This window comes from Trachurus japonicus, chromosome 22 (assembly GCF_045865225.1).
Source record: "Trachurus japonicus isolate A0001 chromosome 22, Traja_1.0".
In the NCBI taxonomy this organism is placed as follows: domain Eukaryota; kingdom Metazoa; phylum Chordata; class Actinopteri; order Carangiformes; family Carangidae; genus Trachurus; species Trachurus japonicus.
Window position 1 is genome coordinate 23,150,525 of NC_140928.1, and position 20,532 is coordinate 23,171,056.

Below are 20,532 nucleotides of genomic sequence, written 5' to 3' on the forward strand. Positions count from 1 at the left end.
ATGGCTCGGTGACCAATGAATCTTCTTATAACCACATACCTTACGTTTTATTTAGCTGCTGTTATCTGTGGATAAGTCACATGTTCCTAAAAAAAAAAGTCAAGCTATTGCTGCTTGAATATCAAACTGGAAACTGTGTGTGTGTGTGTGTGTGTTATGATCAGAGTGAGTGTGTCATGCAGCTGACAGGTCTTTCAGAGAAGCAGGGCGCCGGGCCATGTAGCTGCAGCTGCCCCCTCTCTGTGCACTCTTTGATGGGGAGAAAGATGGCGTTCGCTCAGCTAGACGACACACATGAACGACATACACAAAGGCTCGTTCTTCACTCTGTTGTCTAAACACTACTTGAAGGTCCACCGAGGGACACAATGCACGCATAGGGAGTTTTACATTTGTGAGTTTGTTCACTGCAGTGCATTGTACGTAACTCATTCTCCAGTGCGCCACAGTACACTGTATGTTCATAGTGAGTTAAATCATTGTATGTTCCTGGGCCGTTGGGACCATAACGGTCTAACTCATTTGTTAGTGCAGCTCCAAATAGTAGCAAGGGGACGCCCCTGACACAGGCACCTTTTATTGAAACACCCACATACACACACAAATATAGTCATCCATTGTTTAACCAGTCTAACAGACTCCGAGGTCTCAGTCGTTACTCTGTTTATGGTGTGTTTGTCTAGCTAGCAGCACAGATAGCAATCCCACCTGTTCCTTATCTCCGCTGTGCATACACATACACTTACACACTATATTGGGACACATGCTAATTAGACAGATATAGCAGTTAAGCCAAAGTTAGTAAATGGCAGTTGAACTAATCCTTTCTTAAGCAGCAGGCTGCTCACATTTTTTAATGTTTGCTTAATGAGTCCCCCCCTCTCACACACCTTCTTTACCTATTTCTTCTTGTGTGTATCCAGGTTTGGATGACAGCCTACAGCAGTATGTGAGCAACTTTGAGCGGGAGAAGATCAGCGGGGAGCAGCTACTGAAGATCACACATCAAGACCTGGAGGAGCTCGGCGTAGCCAGGATCGGACACCAGGAGCTGGTGCTGGAGGCCGTCGACCTACTCTGTGCTCTGGTCAGTATATCTTTGCACTGGGTGTCAGGGCTCCACACTAACTTTTTTTTTTTTTTACTAGGAGCGCAGTGGCCCCGAATTAAAAGGAGCATAAGCAGACAATTTAGGGGTTTGCAAAGATATTTACTTTTTTCTTTTCATTCATGATCCTCACACACATTGGCCTGCCACCTGTAATGACAGATTCCAGATTCTTTCAGTCGCTCCAACCACATTTCACTAGTGTAAATAAAAAAGAAGGGAAAAAAACCTCTGCAAATTTACTGGTTAGTAGATAAAACATTTACTTGCACTGTCAAATTTTAGGGGCAAAATGCCTCCATTTAAGGGGCAGTCTGGAGCCCTGAGTGTGTGTGACAATGGTGAGACTTGACTGTATTGTATCTTCAGAAAGGTTTTGGAACAACAACTTGCCTTCTGTGGTCATCAACCCCCGCCCCCATTCTCCTTCTCTCCATCCATCTCTCAGTGTGTGCATTCACTAAAAAACTCTGTAGCCTGTAGTTTCTGGTTGGGCTGCTAAAGGAAGCAGCGATGCATGCAGGCTCATCCAATCCCACACAGCTCAGCGGGGTGTGGAGGCACCACAACACATGAAGCAGCCCCCGAGGACACTGGGGGAACAGTGGTGTCAGAGAAGAGGAGATCGGGTCACGGGGGGCCCTGGGCTCGGTTTGGCAGTTTGAAGCTGTGGGAGATTATTAGAGGCAGTTAATGGGTGGGTTTTTCATGTAGCGATGAGTGACAGTTTGATCCTTACATATTAAGTCTCCTTCACATACACAACACATTCATTCTGCAGCTGTATTTGTTTTAAAGGCTCCATTCGCTTGATGCAAAATGACAGGAGAGACTTGGAAGAGTCGGTTTCACTCTCGCTGCCGTAGCCTCCTGTTCACCTGAGCCATCTCTCTCTCGGTTCAATTAAACGTCCCCCCTGTGCGGCTCTCATTAGCCACTGTGGGAGCGAAACCGGCTTGACCCGCTGTCCATCATCACATCCTTCCAGAAGAGTTGCCAACAAAAACGTCTCTGCCTTCAACCAGTGAGCATAAAAAGAGCGATGAAAACTGTCCGCGCTCCAACTGAAAGAGAACCAGGTTTTTTTTCAAGCAGATGGGATCGATTTGAAGTTTTATCACTTCCTGTGCCATAAAAGACCCAGATTGTGGTCGCAGTGTCAGCATTTCTCCCTCTCCTTTATGCTCTCTTAAAATGCTTTACATTACTCGTTTGAGGCAGGGTTACTTTTTGCTCTGAAGAAAGTTAAAAGATGAACCTTTTCTCTCCCACCCAAGGCTGCCACTTGAATGATGTTGATCTGAAATCTGTGGGTGACATGGCTTTGAATCAACTATGTGATTTTATCAGTGATCTGCCAGCTCAGCAACCTGAAGCTGTGAATGGGATTTCCTAGATCTTGATTAGATCTTGAGTGAAGGCGATGCTGATTTGATAGCTCCCTTCCTTCTATCAACACTATAGCAACTTGTCCATCACCTGACTACACTGTGTCCATTGCTCCATTGCTGCAGCCACTGGAATGGACACATGGAAGCACTTGGCAGTTGGCAGATATGGTTGCCTTTTTTTGTTGTTTTTTGATAGATATACTCATCATAGAATATATACCATATGGTACATCCTGTGGCCCATAACCTCTTTTACCATCACAGTAATCATCCCCAGACTTTTGTTCACCCCCCGAACCTTTGCATCAACACAGTAAAAATCTCAAGTAATTTTCCCCTTGAGCTGCTTCATAAACGCACCTTCCAAAGTGCTGCTTCAGCTTGCTTTTGATTTGAATTCCCTTTTTCCATTTATGAATGTTTATTCTTTTCTTCAAGAAGGTGCTCTTTCTTTGAAATACTTGTATTTACAATGCATGGTCTTATGCAATTTAGTGAGGAAGATTTGGCACATCGCACCACCTCTTTTTCTCCCAGAGTCAGGAATGCTGGACTCTCTGCGACCTTTCACCTCCGATCGAAGCAGCTCAGCTTAATGTTTTATGTCCGTTAGGGGCTTCCTTATTAAGAACGAGGCCTCAACCTTCAGCAGGTCCCTCGGGAGGAAGTGAGGCCCCCGATTCAATTAGCTGTAACTGTGGCAAGGTCACTGCTGCCGACAGAAACACGGGCCACCAGCACCCAAAACCCTCCACACTCTTAAGACACTCCCCCCACTTTGCCTCTTTTTTGTTTACTGTTAGTTCAGGCATGTCCTGACTCATGTTGATGCTGTCACAGGTTGATTTGCTTTTTTGCCCTAGAATTTCAAATATTAAGCCATCATGTGATTGAAAAAAAAAGATCACAGCTTCATAGTACATCACAAAGACTGATGGCCTGACATACAACCTCACAGCCCTATAGGATGTATTTCTACTTATGCTTCTCTTCCTCCCAAAAGCGATCAAGACCAAATTGCCGTCCAGGGACAAAGAAAGAACATTTCAATTAATTTTACTGAAGGCTGTGATGCTTTCCGCAGAGTCGGTGTTGAAACCCAACACTTCTTTATTTGTTCTCAGACCCGAGTGGCCTACTTAAAGACGAGCAGCTCATGATATTCACACACACATTAACTGCGTCCAACAGCCATTGAACGTACAGTATATGACAGAGCATCTGGCCACAGAGGAGCTGTAAATTGTATTTTACTGTTGCCCAGGGTATAATGTAACACTCAACCTTAGATGGCACAATCCAGCAACAGACACACACACACGCACGCACGCACGCACACACACACACACACACACACTGCAGACAGTTGTATCTTTTATAGTCAAGTCAGATCCATGTAATGCCTGTGGCAAGGGCAGGAAGTTCTGTGTTGTGATAGCCGGTCTCCATTTCTCCTAAGGACACTTATATCAGTATATAGTTTCCTTCAAAGAGCCCCAAGTAGAGTCTACACACACACACACACACACAAAATCTTCTGCCATCTTGATTCTAGATTAACAGAAAGTCTATAAAAAGGCACTGAAAGAATGTGAATTTGGCTGGAAATGTTGCAGGGAATGAAAAATTGTATTTGATTGGAACCACAGATTTTTGTGATTTTGTGCTCAAGACGTGGTGGGTTTTAGCTCAGCTGGCAGTGTGGGACAAAGGCTCACCGGACATCTGTGGGCCAGTCAGAGCTGCTGTGACTGTGTGATTAGCCTGCTAATGAAAAAGCCAGGAGAGACGTTTGATCTGGAAAATATTTGCACTGCCCTGTGTGCTAAAGTATCACTTCTAGACTGTGTGAGCGACTGAATAAGAAACCAAACCATCAAATGACGTCTCTCCCTTCTCTGATGTTTGCTTCTCTTTTGTGACGTGACAACAATCCCTTTCATGTGTTGAGCGTGGCACGAGGAAGGAAACTGCTACTAACCTACTGCTACTGTTGAACTGGTCCGGTTATTCCAGTGATTACTCTGGGATTAAAATGAGTGAAATGATTTGTATATTTTTTGAGTGCGCGTTGGAGAGAGGCAGTGGAATAAAAGTAGACGCTAACCACTAGCAGATCTCCCTCGTTGTTTTGCCAAACACATGCTTTTTTACTCCTTTTGCAAAGCGTATTTAGCTGCTGGCACGTCACACATAACAGCAGCATTGCTGGCAGCGATGCAACACCATGTAAGTTGATATTTACCGAGACAAGAGCCGGGCCACCGTTCCTCTATTTACCTTTAAAGCAACACATCGCTACACACCCATTTACTCAATCAAAACAGTGACAGGACTTTAAAGCAAGCTCTTTAAAATATTTGACAAGTGGCGAAGCTAAGCCTCAGACACACACTTCACACACTTTTTGGAAAAAAAAAGAAGTGCATCCTGTTGCAGTGTGCTCAAGTGCTCTGTAGAAGTACCGTTCATAGCTTGATCTGTACTGTACTTAGTGACCCGTGAAGACACAACCCTGCTGCTTTTGTGCATGTGAACAACCTATAAAGTCGAGGAATGGAAAAGCAGGAAACAACCCCGGCACAAGAATGCAAACTTTGCTCTGCTTGATAGGAATCAGGTGATGGCACGTGCACGCCCCTCGAATAAATCTGTAGACTGAAGGAAAATTCATGGCTGTGCTGTCCTCACACAGATGAGTGCGTTTAAATCATATCTGCCTGAGAAATGATTACAGCCATTCACTGTACAGGAAACGACATGTCCTAGGGGCAAAGAACCTCCCAGGACTAGAGTGTGAAAAGATTGTTTGCTTTGATTCTAAGCTTGATTGGCGCAAGCATGCATGTGGTGCACAGTTTGAATTGTGTGTTGTTGTACTGTTGCAGAACTACGGAGTCGAGACGGACAACTTGAAGAATCTGGTTGTGAGGATGCGAGCCGCCACCAACAGTCTTCACATGGCCACGTCCGAACGTAGAAAAAGCCCCGCGTATGAAGGCACCACCTCTCGCAAGCCACCCAACGACTTCCTCACATCCGTGGTGGAGCTGATCGGAGCCGCAAAGAGCCTCCTGGCTTGGCTGGACAGGTAATAAGACCTCTATCACCACAACCTGCCTGTACACTGTGAATCAGATCAGATATCAGAGAGACCGCCGACGCCGTCTGCTCACAAAAGTAGATATCACACATAAAAGACATAGCTTAACAGTATGTGATAATAACGCTTGGTGCTGAGTCTGGACGCGGCTGGGTGAGATAAATCATTCTTTATTTGGACGTAATGGCCCAGAAATTGATTTCTGAATGTCTATATCCCCTCTGCTCTCTACGTGACCTGCTCCACAACCCATGGCACCATAAAAGCAGAGCATATTAAGCAGGTTGGCAGGATTAAATGATAGCTGGCTGAAATTAAGCTTCTCTTTTTTGGTGGCAGGCTTGTGTACAGTGACATCATGATCATAAATGGTAGATGGGAGCAGTACAGACGTCTGTGCTCGATGTTGAGTCAGAACTCAGATGACAACATAAACACATTTTTACGTGTTATTAAAGAAATTTCACAGTAATAGTTCAATTTTTACATCTTTTTTTAAATGTATTTTCCTCTTATTCTAATATTTGTCAGTGTCAAATGTTAAGTATCAAATGCCAGCGCGTCTGTGTATTGGTATCCCACAGTTTGACGCCAAGTAGTGTTGTTGGTTGAGTATTATAGCTGCTGACGGCTTCGGACTGTAGACATAGACCCTGAGCATAATAATATTAATATTGAAAATCTTGTTATTTTACTTGGGTTAAACAAGAACTGCACTAAAACAGTGAAATTCTTCAAATATAACAAAGACTGTCTGTCTGTGGCCAGTCACCCATACACAGCAATCAGAGCAAGGTTCACCGAGTCTGCCGTGTTATAGCAGACTCTGTGTTCTGTTTTTAGCCTTTTTATGACTTAATGACTCAATTGCTTCGATATTAGTATCAACCGTTATTGTTCTAAACATGGATTTTACAGTTGTGCAGTCAAGCATTCCAGACTTGCTCCTTAATGTTCTCCCTTTCCTTCTTTGTCTGCTTGCAGGACGCCTCTTACAGGGATCAGTGACTTCACAGCCACCAAGAACAAGATCATTCAGCTGTGCCTGGAGCTCACCACCACAGTTCAACAGGTCTGCATGCTAGTTAGTTCAACAGCACACATGTAGCCAGCCCCAAGGAAAAGACACACACACACACATATGCACATGCACAATAGCTTTTTCCACTGAATACATACAAGCTTGGGGGCACAGACATGCAGGATAAAGTGTAGGAGAAGAGAGTTATGGGAAATGTGGTCTGGCAGCCATGACATGAACCTGAAGCCAGCAGTCTGAGCACATTATTGCAAATGCTGATGTTTTTCTTGGGATCTTTCCCCCCCTCACGCTGGCTAATAAGGAGACCCCCTTAGTGCGGGGACGTTTAATGGTAAACGTCGCTTTTGTGTTTTCCAGTTTCATAAAACCCGCTGGCGTGCTTTTAAAGGTGCCTGCCAACATTCCCCAGGCTGCCATTCTCCCTCAGCCATGTGGTTCCTGTTTTTGCATCTCCAAGATGCTCACAGCGGGAGATCAAACTGTCTGAAAGCGCTTCCCGTGTGTAGGTTTTTTTTTTTTAATGCAGAGATGAGGAGGAGGTCCATCTGACTTCTTCCACAGCTAACGGTTAAAACAGAACATCAGCAAACATCCACACTAGACACTAGACCCCAGGACTTTCTGCAGAGAATTGCTCTTGCGTTGCATCATGGCACAACTTAAGTGTCCACCTCTGTCAGTCTCATGCAACCAGCAGTGGTTTAGCTCATACATATGTATCAAACACAGGCAGCTGGTGAGCAGCCTTTCCTTTCTTCTGCACAAAGGTTTTTGTCTTAAACGCACAAGGATAAGCAACACTTTCTCTACACCGCCAGTGAAAGTGGCTGCCGAGACTGCAGGTGTCGTTTTTGGAGGGTTATTGCATCAAAATAAATTCCTTTCCCAGAGTGCCTATTTCCTCGCCAGAGTCTGGGATTTCAGGGCCTCTGATGATTTACAGTGGATGTCTCGGTCATGGTCATCCAGGAGAGGGGCGGGGGGGGTATACATTTCCCACACTGCCATGTGAAGTACAGAGGTTATGGTGTAGAATAAACTCCTGATAGGTGCTGAAAGACTCTTGTAGGACTGGAGCGATTAGTTTTCCTCCAGCAGCTGGAGGGGGCGGCGTAGTTTAGTCCCCTGTTAGTTTTAAATCAACTCATTGTTAATCGTAATTGCACAGAGCTGCAGAGTCACAGATGAGAAAGACTTATTTCCAGCTCTCTCCGTCGTTAAGGAATCTGAAATGTGTAAACCTAGCGGCATACTTCTGGACTCTGTTTCTCATTTCTTTGGACCTATTGTTTTGTTATGGTTTTCTTCAATAATAAACAGGCAAGCATATGAGCCACTAAAATAGGTTGCACAGGAGACTGCCTCAGTGATTAGTTTTATGATGGGGGAGGACAGCGTGAGGTTTGCCCAGCTCGTTCATGAACTTCAGCCAAGAATTGGGGCTTTTCAGATCACACAGTTTATGTGTTCTGCTTGAATGAAGCCTGTGTGTACACACACAATGGGACACGGCCATAAAACTGTGAACGCATCACCCATCTTGGCTGACCTGTCTGCGTGGAGGTCATTCTCTTTCAAAGAACACAGTTTTCATCGATCTCTTGTGTCTTTTGTGCGTGCTTCCCACTCCTGAATTTTTGGATGAGATATGTAGCTTATTTCTCTTTTTAAATAGAAAAACAGGCAGATTCCATTATGAAGGCCAAACACTGAACCTCAACAAATATATATCCATCTTATAGTGACACTGTGTGAATAACAGGACATTGGAAGGCCAGGTCTTAAGTATTGCAGTTCATGTCCTTTATTTCACTCCAGTTTAAAGGCAGCTACTCTCCAGGTTTCAGCACTTTGCCAGCGCTCCTCTCTGTCGGCCACTTCATTGCTCGACCATGCAAATCCGCTCTGGTGGCAGATCAAAGGCCCAGAGAGCTGCACACAGAGTCATCTGATCCACACCGGCTGTGGGATCAAGTCCATAACGTGCGGGATCAGTACACCCAGGGAATTGTCCCTCAGCCTCTCTCTGTGCTTAGTTCTGATCTGGCTCCTGTCTACGAGAAAGACTTTGGTTTTTCCGCAAAGATATGGGATTATTTTGGATATCACGAACAGAACTTAGGAGGATTATCTGTGATATTGTTTTCACATGATTTGATGGTAGTCTGAAACAAGAGAGAAATGTTCTGTGAATGTTAAAGCTACCAGCAAGCCAAGCCATGTCTGCCGCCGTTACTGTTTTCTCTGAGGACAAGTAAACATCAAAATATGTATTTTTAGCTCATCCCTCTTGGCTCGGTCAACAATGTAGTCATCCAAACATTGTCCAGTCTGTGAAAGAAGTATGCAGTTAAGTGTTTACGCAAGCATAGCCAAATTCTTTGGAAAAACCACCACATGTTCTTGGCCGACTGAAGATGTATTGTATGGAAACAGAATTTTTGGGACCAGTGTATGTCAAATGAAACCTGTCCTGATGGCTCTTTTTCCTACTTGGTGTTTATCTTGGGTTTTCATTTTTCCCCTCAAAGTAAGAAAGATGTGGAACCTTATTAGAGGAGCTTAGGCTCTCAAACACAAATCAAACTTATTAGGGAGCACAGGATGGACTCATGATGTTGGGAAACCATCGCTCTCATGGCCACAGACAGTCATGCAAACCCTGTCTATACAAACAAACCAACAGTTCAACAAGCCAAGTGCCTTTGAAAACAGGCGCTCGCCTCTACGACCAGTGGAATGTGCAAGCTATGGAAATATGGAAAAACTTGCTTGACCCCCCCATTTGCTGCCTGCACAATGGATTTATAAAGAGCCACAGAGCAGGCTTTGTACATGGCACATGCCTATGCATGTCACTAATACAGTGCGGGCCACAACACCAGTTTCCCTTTATTTTGCGCTGACAAAGGCTTGCGAGGGCTTTCTGCGCTCTCTGGTTTTGACAGAAGCATTTCACCTGTGTTTTGATGGATGGCTTTCCCTTGGGGGCATTCCCAGCATAAAGAGCGCCACCCCTCCCCCAACAAATAATGCACTGTGAACCCGCCCTTTCCTAACCACAGGCCCTTTCACCACCAACAACACAGTTGTCAGGAGAGGCTGTTGGCTCAGCTGTGTCCAGTCCAGCTGCAGTCTACCCGTCCCTATGTCGGGGATGGCGCTCAGTATCCCAGCTGACCTTGCACATTTTATCAGCACATATTTTCCCCCAAACAACCAAGATCACAGCTACTGTCAGCTCTCATGTCTCATGTCTGACTTGAAAAGACCCCCAAGGACTATTTGCATGAGGACTTTCTGAAGATTACTTATTTTCCCTTACGTCATCTGTTCACATGTCCTTCACGTTCCAGTATAGTTCACTGAACCACACGGGGCATTCTGCAATTATAGAATCCCCAGAATTTAGCCAAGGAGGCAATTTGAAACTAAAAGCTGTTTATTTGTGGCTCTTCTCCATTTTTCTCAGGTCTATATCTGGAATGTTGATTATATCGCACTTACCCAACCCCTATACTTTTTCTCTCTGGCCATTGAATAACCTCTTCCGTTAAGCCTCCCCTGTTGTTTACTGCTCCCACATCTCATCTGTCATCTCTGTCTTCTCTACAGGACTGCAGTGTTTACGAGATGGAAGAGAAGATCCTAGAAGTTGTAAGTAAACTCTATCTCTTCCCTTTGTTTTCTAAAATGTAAACTAAAGGGGGACCCAGGATTTCCTGTGTGCAGGGAAAATGTCTTTTTTTCACCCTTTTTTTGGGTGGGGGGAGTAAATGTCTTTTTACATCCAGATTGTGAGACGTGCTCTTGGCAGCAAGGTCAATTTTCTGGGTGAATAGAGCAGACAGGTCTATAGGATTGCCAGTGGAGGAGGCGGCACTAACATGCCCCGGCCATCAATCAGCGTTTCCTGTTGCTAACACTCTCCAGACTCCTTAGGCTAACACAGGGCTTCCTCTGGCACTATGTCTCCCTCTCAGACAAGTCAGCAGTAGAGCTGACACTGTCTTTGTAAGATTTTGAATTGTCTTGCTCTTGTCTATGTTCCCCGTCTGCGCTGCACGGTATTTTCCCCTCCATTTTCTAAGCTTGTCCACATAAAATGTGGAACACCGTGTGTTCAAAACAAAATGCATGTGCCACAGAAAAGACCCTTCTAATTATGACAAATTACAGTTTGTGTCCTAAAACAAGCAAAGGGGCGAAGCTGAGAGAAAGGGTGTGTGCGCTGGACCGAGTTCATTGTTGTGTGTGCTCAGGAACGTCTAGCTAATAGCAAAATAATGGTCCCTTATTGCCCATTGAGCCTCAACACTAAACATGAATATAGACACACAGAGGCATGAGCACCAGTGAAGGTAAGCAGCAGTGAAACATGACTTGTTCAAACCCGTAAACCACACAATACCTCGACTGGTTATTCAAGACACAATACACCATTAGAGGATTTAACACTTCACTTACATTCAAAAGTTCTCTGGAGTCTTGTGCTTCCTATTTTATTCACGGCTGCATTTTGTTTTTACCCCTTCTCCTCTGTAGTCTAAGATTCTCAACAACATCTGTGATCAGACCGTGAGAACCACCTCTGACCCCCTGATGAGCCAGTCGGCCTGCTTGGAAGAAGTCCAGCTGACCAATATCAAGCCGGGAGAGGGTTTGGTAAGGAATGCTGGGAATCTTTTTTTACGTCCCAAACTTTCTGTCTCGAACCTGGAATGCATGCAATGTGTGTCAAATTGTGACCCCTCACGTCCCCGTCATACATTTGTCTCCCTCGGGGGATATTATATTTTGACCATAATCATTTTGTGTGTGTGTGTGTGTGTTTTTTTTACACAGGGGATGTACATCAAATCTACTTATGATGGTTTACATGTCATCACAGGAACCACAGAGCATGTAAGTATAACATTATGTTCAAAGCACACCACAAAGCAATCACTGATAGTGTTTCTATTTTTATATCTCATTTATATGGTCAACTCACGTTCTTACACCTCACTCCTGAGAATAAATTTCTGATATAGACTCAAAAAGAAAACATCACGCTCATCCTCCTCCTCATCTTCCCTTTCATTCGCCTCCTCTCATACTGAGGCCACACAGAGTTACTTTATCTGAAGGAGTGAAGAATTGCTCATCTGTGAACTGAACCTTTTGCTTCTGCACTCTAGTAATCATTAAATATCACACAACATCTTAGCACCCCCACACTGAGACAGCCAGTGACTAATGCAGTGGCATCACTGCCACGGTTGGATCCTTATGCCTCCGGTCCTTAATTGTGAATCAGGATCTGAATCATCAACAATAATGACTCATTAATCTTGTTTGATATGAGTGTGACATGTAAAATGATGGAACTGATATGTATTAACAGAGAGCCGTGTGGATTTTCTCACGATTTTTTTAACTTGGGAGCGTTTGTCAGAGCGTCAGATATTTGCTTTTTGAACGGAAACACAAAGGCAGGAACAGTCGTAGTCAGACAGTCACCAAATTAGCTTCCAGTTACCACAGGGTGTTTTTTTATGGCAGCAGGTACAGTGATGTTTCAACATTTATCCAATAGGCTTTGACCTTATAAGTGTGTGTTTGTTCTTTAGTCTCCTGCAGACCTGACCAGGAAGATCCATGCAGGCGATGAGGTGATCCAGGTGAACCAGCAGACAGTGGTGAGAACCTCCACTTTTTCACAACCATTATCCACATATTTGAACATCCATTATGGTAAATAGATCACATTCAGTACATTGTTGTATAATTATAATTACTTTAATTGTTCACATCCTGTTAACCAGGTGGGCTGGCAGCTGAAAAACCTGGTTATCAAACTGAGGGAGGACCCCAAAGGTGTGGTCCTCCTCCTCAAGAAGAGGCCCACAGGCACAACAGGTTTCACCCCCGCCCCTCTCAAGAACATGCGCTGGAAGCCTCCAGTACCTCAGGTATATATACATATATATACACACACACAGACACACAAGCACACACACACTTGCTCTTTTTGTCCTTGAACGTCAACAAAGGCCTGTGTCATTGTCAACCAATTATCTGATTTTTAGGGAGTTGGTTGCAAAGCTGCAAGTTTAGACAAGTGTCACGGAGCCACCCTGAAAGTGCTGCCGGCTATATCGAGCACAACGTTGAGTCTGTTCCGTCACGAGCAGCCACCAGAGGCAAACAAACAAAAAGAGTCTCGTGATGTCAGTCGGTCTGGGAGATAACGCTGCCAGCTCATAGTTTTGGAGTCTGGTTTAGATTGTATCTGGTTAATTAGAAGTCATCCACAGGAGACAATAGGACTTTGCATTGTCCATTCATGTTGTGTCTGCGTAGCTGTTATCAAACAAAAAAAACACCCCAAATGTCTATTGTTCAACAAAGACCCAGAGGTGGCTGATAAATATTGTGCTAATAAGGTTATGTGTCTGTAATCCAATTTGCTGTCCCGCCTCATGTGAACACATTAGGGCTTGGCTCAGCTTTTAACCATGTCTCCGCACCTGAGTCCCCCGTTTGACGGGGAGACAATAAGATCTTTGTAAGCTTAGACTGACAAAATTCAGGCTCTGGCATTGTCTTATCATGCGTAGCCTGTTTTTAGTTTTATAGCCACAGAGAGAAAGATGAGAAGATATCAGATAAGAGTGGGTTTCTCAACAACAACAAAGAGGCTCTCAGCTGAAAGGTGGCCAATGTCAACATGTCCACCAGCATCTTGTTTTAACAAGTAGACAGGGGTATCAGAGTTAACCATCTAGGTTTATCTGTGATAATAACACCCCAGAAGGCAAAACAGAGACAAATCACACACCGTGATTCAACATTGAATGGCACTGGCTTTGTAATACTATATAATTTGTACACACGGGAGTTATTTGGAAAAAAGGCGAAGGGGGCACCGATTCATCAGATCACGGATCAGATGTTTCGCTTATCATTAATATATCACATCTACTGGATGTATCATTTTGGTCTGATGAGAAGGAGACAGGGATGAAGAGTGGTCCACTGAGTCAAGGGCACGATGCTGTTGAGTGCTGGAAACATAACTGTGGTAAAAGAGTGTAGTTTTAAGTGCATGTCTCACAGGCTATTTTGGATTTCACTTACAGTCTTTCCGTACCTCAAACATGAAGGTTTATACTCGGGGAGACGCACTCAAGCACTCAAATGTCTCACCACTTCTGGTGAACTCCTCCTATTCATCATATTTAGTCTGTATTTAAAAAACACAAACTGTAGGAAACAGAAAGCAAGAACTTTTTTTTCTTTTTTTTAATTTGCTCTTGACAGTAAACTCATGTATTTAATCAATATTCATAAGCAGAACTTGGATGTCTATCACTGATTCTTTATGGTGTTGAACATTTTGACTTTGACTGATGATGCTGTCTTTTCCAGAACAACTCCTCCTTGATCAGAGCCCAGTCTCCCTGCGGCTCAGCTAACGGAACAACCAAAAAAGAGAAGCCGGCTATCCTGGACTTGTACATCCCCCCTCCCCCTCCTATGCCGTACACCCCACGGTGAGTCGTCCCATTTCATTTGAAGAGCTTATCAAAGCAGATACAGTCTCATTCAACAGGTTGAATTGTGTGAGTCAAAGCATTAGATAGAAGCCAGGAAAGAACTTGGAAAAATGACGACCAGCAAGAATGATGGAGGGTGACTTCCACCCCGCAGTAATCGATCAAATCGACTTTTGCCACAACTCCTCGCCCATGCCTCTGAGGCTTGTGGATAATGAGTGTGCCCTGGGCCCGTGATCGCCTTAGTTCTTTCCCCTCCCACTCCACTTTCTGTTCTGCTTGCCCACTCTGCTCCCACCATTCCCATCATAGTCCTTATGCAACGGCTCCTTCATCCTCCACCTCCAGGATGTTGACAGAACGTGACCACTTCACTGAAAAATCTAGAGAAAATGATAATCTTAAAAGAAGTGTGCAGTTTTGTCCTATTTATTTCATTAGAATTACACCAAAGCTAGTAACATGACATTAATCCTGATATTCTTTTTCATATTTTAAATTGGCATGCTGTGCTTTGATAAATGACTCAGTGTTTGTTTCTCTCTGCAGAGAGATGAGAACAGACTCCTTGTCCAGCATTAGCAAAAGACCAAAGGGCTCTGAATCACCCAACTCCTTTCTGGACCAGGAGAGCAGGAGACGCTGCACCATCGCAGATTATGACAAGCTGAGCACCGGCTGTCCCATCACGGCCAACGTGATCCAGCCCAGAATGAGAGAGCACAAGCCTTCACGTGGTCAGTATTTTCTTATCAGTGTGTCTCATGAATATTCCACTGATAGATATCGAATAAATGCATCCTTGAATTAACATCATTCATTGATAGTAATTACTCTTCCTCATAGGAAAGCCTCGGCCTCTGTCCATGCCAGCAGATACTTGCATTGGAGTGATAGATCCCTACGCCAAGCCCTGGGCACAGGGAAGGAAAGGTACGTACACACATGCTGACATCATCTGTGTTGTGATAAGAACACTGTCTGTGTAGTATAGGGATAGACCGATTAACGGCATGGTTGATATTATCGGCCGATATTCTGCACTTTTTTCACCGATAACTGATAAAATGAAAAAACACGCTCCTATGGCTCTAATGCAGCCGTCTCTCTGCCTGAATTTTAAGGTCTTTTTTATCACAGATTTTAACAATGTACAGACAAGAATAAACCAATATACTGTATTCAGTCTAATCCCAGGTGTGTTATTCTAATTTTTCATTTTAACTGCCAGTGAATAGTGGTTCTAAATATTAGTTATCGCTCTTCTTGATTATTAATAATCGGTATTGGTATCGGCCTTGAAAAAAACATATTGGTCGATCCCTAGTACAGTGCACTCGTTAACTTCCTTTTTCGTCTCTGTTTTAGGTGAAGACCTCCTGTACAGATACCTGAGCAACGAGAGGATCCCCACCATCGCGGAGGAAGTCCCCTCAGTGTCCCCGCCCTACAGGCCTGCGGGGGAACGCCACCTCGTCCGAGTGGACCACATCCGGGGCAGCCGGTACTACTCCAACTCAGACCTCCACAACAGCGCTACCATCCCGTACCAGGAGGACACGAAGAAGACCCCAATAGCCCCCGCCTCCAAGCGCACAACAGCAGAACGCTCACTACTGGTCAGTTGGATCACGCGGCTTAAGCTATTGACTCACTGATGATGCGCTTCCTGTCCGGGGCTTCCTGTTCCTGTCTTGTGTCCTTCCTCAGTGCCTTTGATTTTTAACGTCCAGCTGTTTTTTTGGCAGCTTCGGGCTTTTCTCACACTCCTGTTTCCCCAAACTCCATATTTCCCTGGCGTTACTACTACTACCAACTACTACTCCTCAACCAAACTTGCTTCTTGTAGTACTCACTACATTATGTCATCACCCCTTTAACACTGCCCACAATCCTCTTTGTCTCTGACTACAAGGCCCCTCTCTGCCTCAAGAAGATACATTTGTTCAGGTTTAGGACACTTTAAGCCTTTTTGTGCTGTCTCTGAACTCCTCTGTACATATTAAGTTATGTTATGTTTCAGTTCAAATGCTCTCTGGTACCATTATTTAAGATTTCAGAAAACTTGCCTGATATCATTTCAGTTATTTGCTTACTCTGATTTATTTGCAATAAATAAGTTATAAAAAAAAATAAAACTAAGTGAAACAAACAGCATATTTTGTTAGTGAAACTGTGCTTTTACTATACATGTTTTTTTTTCTCTTTATCAAACTAAACTTTTGTGATCAGCTAGTTACATTACCTTCTGCCAACAGTTGCCTCTTGTAAGCTATGCATATACTTCAGAGAGATGCAGTTGACTGTGCTATTTTGGTTGGCAAAAGGATCTTTTTTATCTTGTCTCTAGCAAATACAGTATTTGTGCTGGTTTTAAAGCTATGCACAGTTAACTCTGCAATTACCCACCTAAAGGGGCCTATATATACAGCTGGTTGACAGTAATAACTGGTTTTATAAAGCCAGTGTTTTTGAACCAATCCTGTAGGAAACACAGGTCAAATGGCCTTCTATTAGCACATGCTACGGAAAGACCAGACTTCACAAGAGACAGAATGACAGTATTATTTAAAACAATACAGGGAAGAAGTGTCTGTTGTTGCTTTATCTGCCTTTTGTAAGATTTGAATAGCGTTTATTAAAAATTGCAGTTATTTCAGTGATCTTTTGTATTGTCTTCATTTTAACATTGGGTGTGGACTTACTGCTCAAAGTGTAACTCTAATTTAGCATGTGGGATAATGATTTCTCTTTTGAAAACTATATGTGCTCAACTGTTATTCCGGTTTTAATTGATGGGCAGCTTTAGTTAATAACTTCCAGTCTTGGACTGAGTGCTGGAGCCGGCTGTGTTTCTAACCTGCTTTGACCTTTTGAGGTGAACCCTGCTTCTGTTTTCTTTTTAAGCTTGCACTGAAATGGGATAGCTGATGTCAAGTTACCTTTTTTTCACTGTGTCTCAGATGGTGATGGTTATGTAATGACTTACCTCTTTGATGAACTTTAAAATTCCAGCTGGGGGACCATATGGTCAGAGCAGGTTTTCCGTCAGGGGACCTTATTCCTGCACATATGTTGTCCTTTAAGAATTGAAATGTGAGGTTAGGATTACTATGCCTGACAGCCTTTTGCCATTTTCATTGATTTGAAGAAGCGTTTGCCGGGAGACGACCAACACCTCCCGTCATCTTCGTCAGTGCTGAAGATCTGACCGCTACCAACAACGATCCACCGTGCTCACCTTTTCTTTTTTTTCCCTTCGCCATGGTTTCACTGTGCATGAGTTTACTGATGGAGATGGGCCTCTTCTCTTGTCTTATCTCTTCTCCACCTCTTCTTCCCCATGCCTTGCTCTGCCCAAGCTTGCCAAGCTATAGTCGCCTGCGGTCCTCACTAATTTGCACTTTCTGAAAACCTGTGGTCTGCTTAAGTACTACCTGCACTCTGTTTAACCCACTGCTCAGTTTGCTAACCACTAACATGTTACGCCTGCACAGGAATGATATGTTGAATTATTGGTAGCCTGTGCATGTGGAATAGTTTCATTGCTAATTTATCACAAATCCCAGTCACAGATTTATGAACGTGATGATTGTTTTGTTCTAAATGTGTCAAACCTAGTTGCCTGCTGCAGTTGTGCAGTTAACATTTCAGATCTACCACCACATAAAATCATTTGTTGGATGTTGGCAATGAGCAAAAAAGACTAAACAAGACCAGCAGAAAGACTTCCTCTCCGACATGCGTTAACACATAGATCTTTATGTATCACAGGGACCTGAGTGGCACTCTAGCAGTGACTTCCTCAACCGGTGAGTTCCTCCATCTCTCTTTCTCTCCCTCCCACACACACAAACACACTGTTTCATAGTGTACAGGTCAGATGGGAGACATAAGAACAGGGTGGGTCTGATTTTTTTTACAGGGAGTGACAGCAAGCTGTGGAATCTCTTTAAAACAAGCCACAGTGTGCAGGGTCAGTGGGTGAGCTGCTTTTATGATCAGGGAAAATCCGCTACAGACAGCCAGGCTGGATACATACAGGGCAGGATGAGTTAGCAACAGCTTTAAGGTAACAATAGTAACAATAACAATAGTTTTTTATCATCCAAGTATGATGTGAACCCAGAAAAGGGTTGGAGAAAGAAAACGTAATTATAGCATATTAAATTCACTTACATAATTAGAGGAAAGAATCAAAATATAACTGTTGCAGACATTAAACATGCTTGTTGTTATTTGCTTTTCTAGTTGAGGCCCAATAAAGTACTTAAAGTACTGAATATGAAGACATTTCCAGACCAAACTCCTTCTGAAAAGTTGAAAACTGACTTGTCACAGCTTTGAATACTAAATCAGTTCAGATCTTTATTTTTATACAGGCCGATACATTTCTATTTCTGACATCATTATTTCTCATATGCATCCGGACTTTGCCACCCACCACCCCGAGACACCTTCATCTTTAGAAATGTCACTGTTATGACAAATCCTGATAGTTCTGCGTTTTACCACCATAAATAACTCCATCCCACTGCGAAGCATGACGACAACCGAGGTTTGCTGCTCCATCCCTGGAACAGATGTACCGGTACTTCCTCTGGTCTTGGATGTAGGGCCTGAGGATGTGTGACTCGTCACATTAACACCATGATCAATGACTAAACGCCTTGCACAATAATGCCCCCCCCCCACCCTCCTTGCGGTTCTATTCTAAGAGCCGCACACAAGCGCATCACATCCGTTTTTTTTGTTTTTTTTTGCACGCTCAATCAAAACATATTACTCACATGTAGAATATATAGAAAGATGCTATAGTAAATCTGGCAGATAAGCAGTTGACTCATTGTTTGGGGGGGCGGGATTTGAGCATGAGATTTTGATTGACGGTAGATTTAATCAAGTGTCATCTTAATTTTGCCCCGCTAATGTGTAAAAACAAACCAGGTTCCTGATGACAAAGCATAACATGTGATGGTGTGTCAATTCCATTTCTAAAATGCTTATCATAACAAACAAAGAAAAATGTGGGAGTCACTCTGTCTAAGTGGTAGGTAGAAGTTAACACATCAACCCAAGAATTTGAAGTTGTGAAATGATAATCAATGCAACCTTTAGCACAAGTAGTAATTTAAAGAGGTGACAACGCAGTGAAAATTTATGGATGACAGACGGGAGGAGGAGAACACAAGACATGTCAGCAATCCCAAAGACAGGAAGAACTAGCCAGAGACAATTTTCATTTGTGAAATTGCAGGGTGAGGCCTGGCTGAGGTAGATCAAGTATTTTGAGCATCAGGAACAAGCTTCTTGTCGGCCCCTGCTGCTAGGGCTGGTTGCCAAATGTATCATCGCTACCACTGGCACAGCAAGTAAATGCCGGCCTTAAACAGTCATCAAGGGATCTGTTTTGTTCACGTCAAATCAAAGTAAGCTAGATTTGAATATAGATAAACATAATGAATGGTTATGAATGGGCTGGGAGGCAGTAAGTATGTGTTGGAAAATTTCAAGAGAGACTCTTATCTGATATAAAGTAGTGTACAGGACAACATGACTCTGGGTTGTCTTAAACCATCTGCAATCTACTCTGTTCTTCCAGGTATAATCAGCCACATATACGATCCTGGTCCTTCTCTCAAGCAGTGAGTATCTATCTATCAGACTTAACTGACTTAGAAATTAACCGTATGCAGTCACTCAGTGTGTGTGTGTGTACAGTGTGTATGTGTGTGAGTTTGATACAAACACTGTGCAATGTGAGGAATGTCACTGGCCTCAGCCTTGGCAGGAGGTGGTGAAACCGAAAGCCTCAGCTACAGGCCCATTACATTTCACAGTGACATATGACAACATGCACAACTTCACACACACACACACACACACACACACACACACACACACACACACACACACACACACACACACACACACATCTGAGTCTACACCATCTTCTTTTTTAGCCACACTAGCAGCATGGTTCTGTGGATGGTAATGCATGTCTGTCAGTCAGTCCACCTCTTTTCCAGACCAGAGTATCTCACCAATTATACATAATATTTTGAACAGACATCCAGACAGCACTCAAGGATTCCATAACCATTCCTCTCTATCATGGTGACTTTGACTGTTGGGGATTTGAGTGAAATTGCCTAACAACTAATTACTGGTGTATTATCATGAAATTTGGTAAACAGTAAATTATTGTGGACTATCATTAGGTTACAATTTTTATTTGCACAGAGTTTCAAGTTGAGTTAGTCTGTTTAAAAACAAACAACTTTAAATCACAAAACAGCCAGAATAGTCGAACAATTAGGTCAAACTACAAAAATATACATTATCAA

The 20,532-nt window shown here is 43.5% G+C and overlaps 1 protein-coding gene across 2 annotated transcripts in view; it reads left to right on the top strand.

Moving 5' to 3' along the window:
- Window positions 1-20,532, top strand: part of LOC146964074 (connector enhancer of kinase suppressor of ras 3-like) — a 47,755-nt gene that overhangs the window by 13,858 nt on the left and 13,365 nt on the right. For both annotated transcript variants that reach the window (XM_085768234.1, XM_085768236.1), the window contains 14 exons: window positions 924-1,087; window positions 5,388-5,590; window positions 6,587-6,674; window positions 10,260-10,301; window positions 11,190-11,309; window positions 11,490-11,549; window positions 12,257-12,325; window positions 12,452-12,598; window positions 14,058-14,182; window positions 14,735-14,922; window positions 15,032-15,118; window positions 15,554-15,804; window positions 17,960-17,997; window positions 19,788-19,830. In XM_085768234.1, the coding sequence (XP_085624360.1) occupies window positions 924-1,087; window positions 5,388-5,590; window positions 6,587-6,674; window positions 10,260-10,301; window positions 11,190-11,309; window positions 11,490-11,549; window positions 12,257-12,325; window positions 12,452-12,598; window positions 14,058-14,182; window positions 14,735-14,922; window positions 15,032-15,118; window positions 15,554-15,804; window positions 17,960-17,997; window positions 19,788-19,830 (1,625 nt within the window). The remainder of the gene's footprint in view (window positions 1-923; window positions 1,088-5,387; window positions 5,591-6,586; window positions 6,675-10,259; window positions 10,302-11,189; window positions 11,310-11,489; window positions 11,550-12,256; window positions 12,326-12,451; window positions 12,599-14,057; window positions 14,183-14,734; window positions 14,923-15,031; window positions 15,119-15,553; window positions 15,805-17,959; window positions 17,998-19,787; window positions 19,831-20,532) is intronic.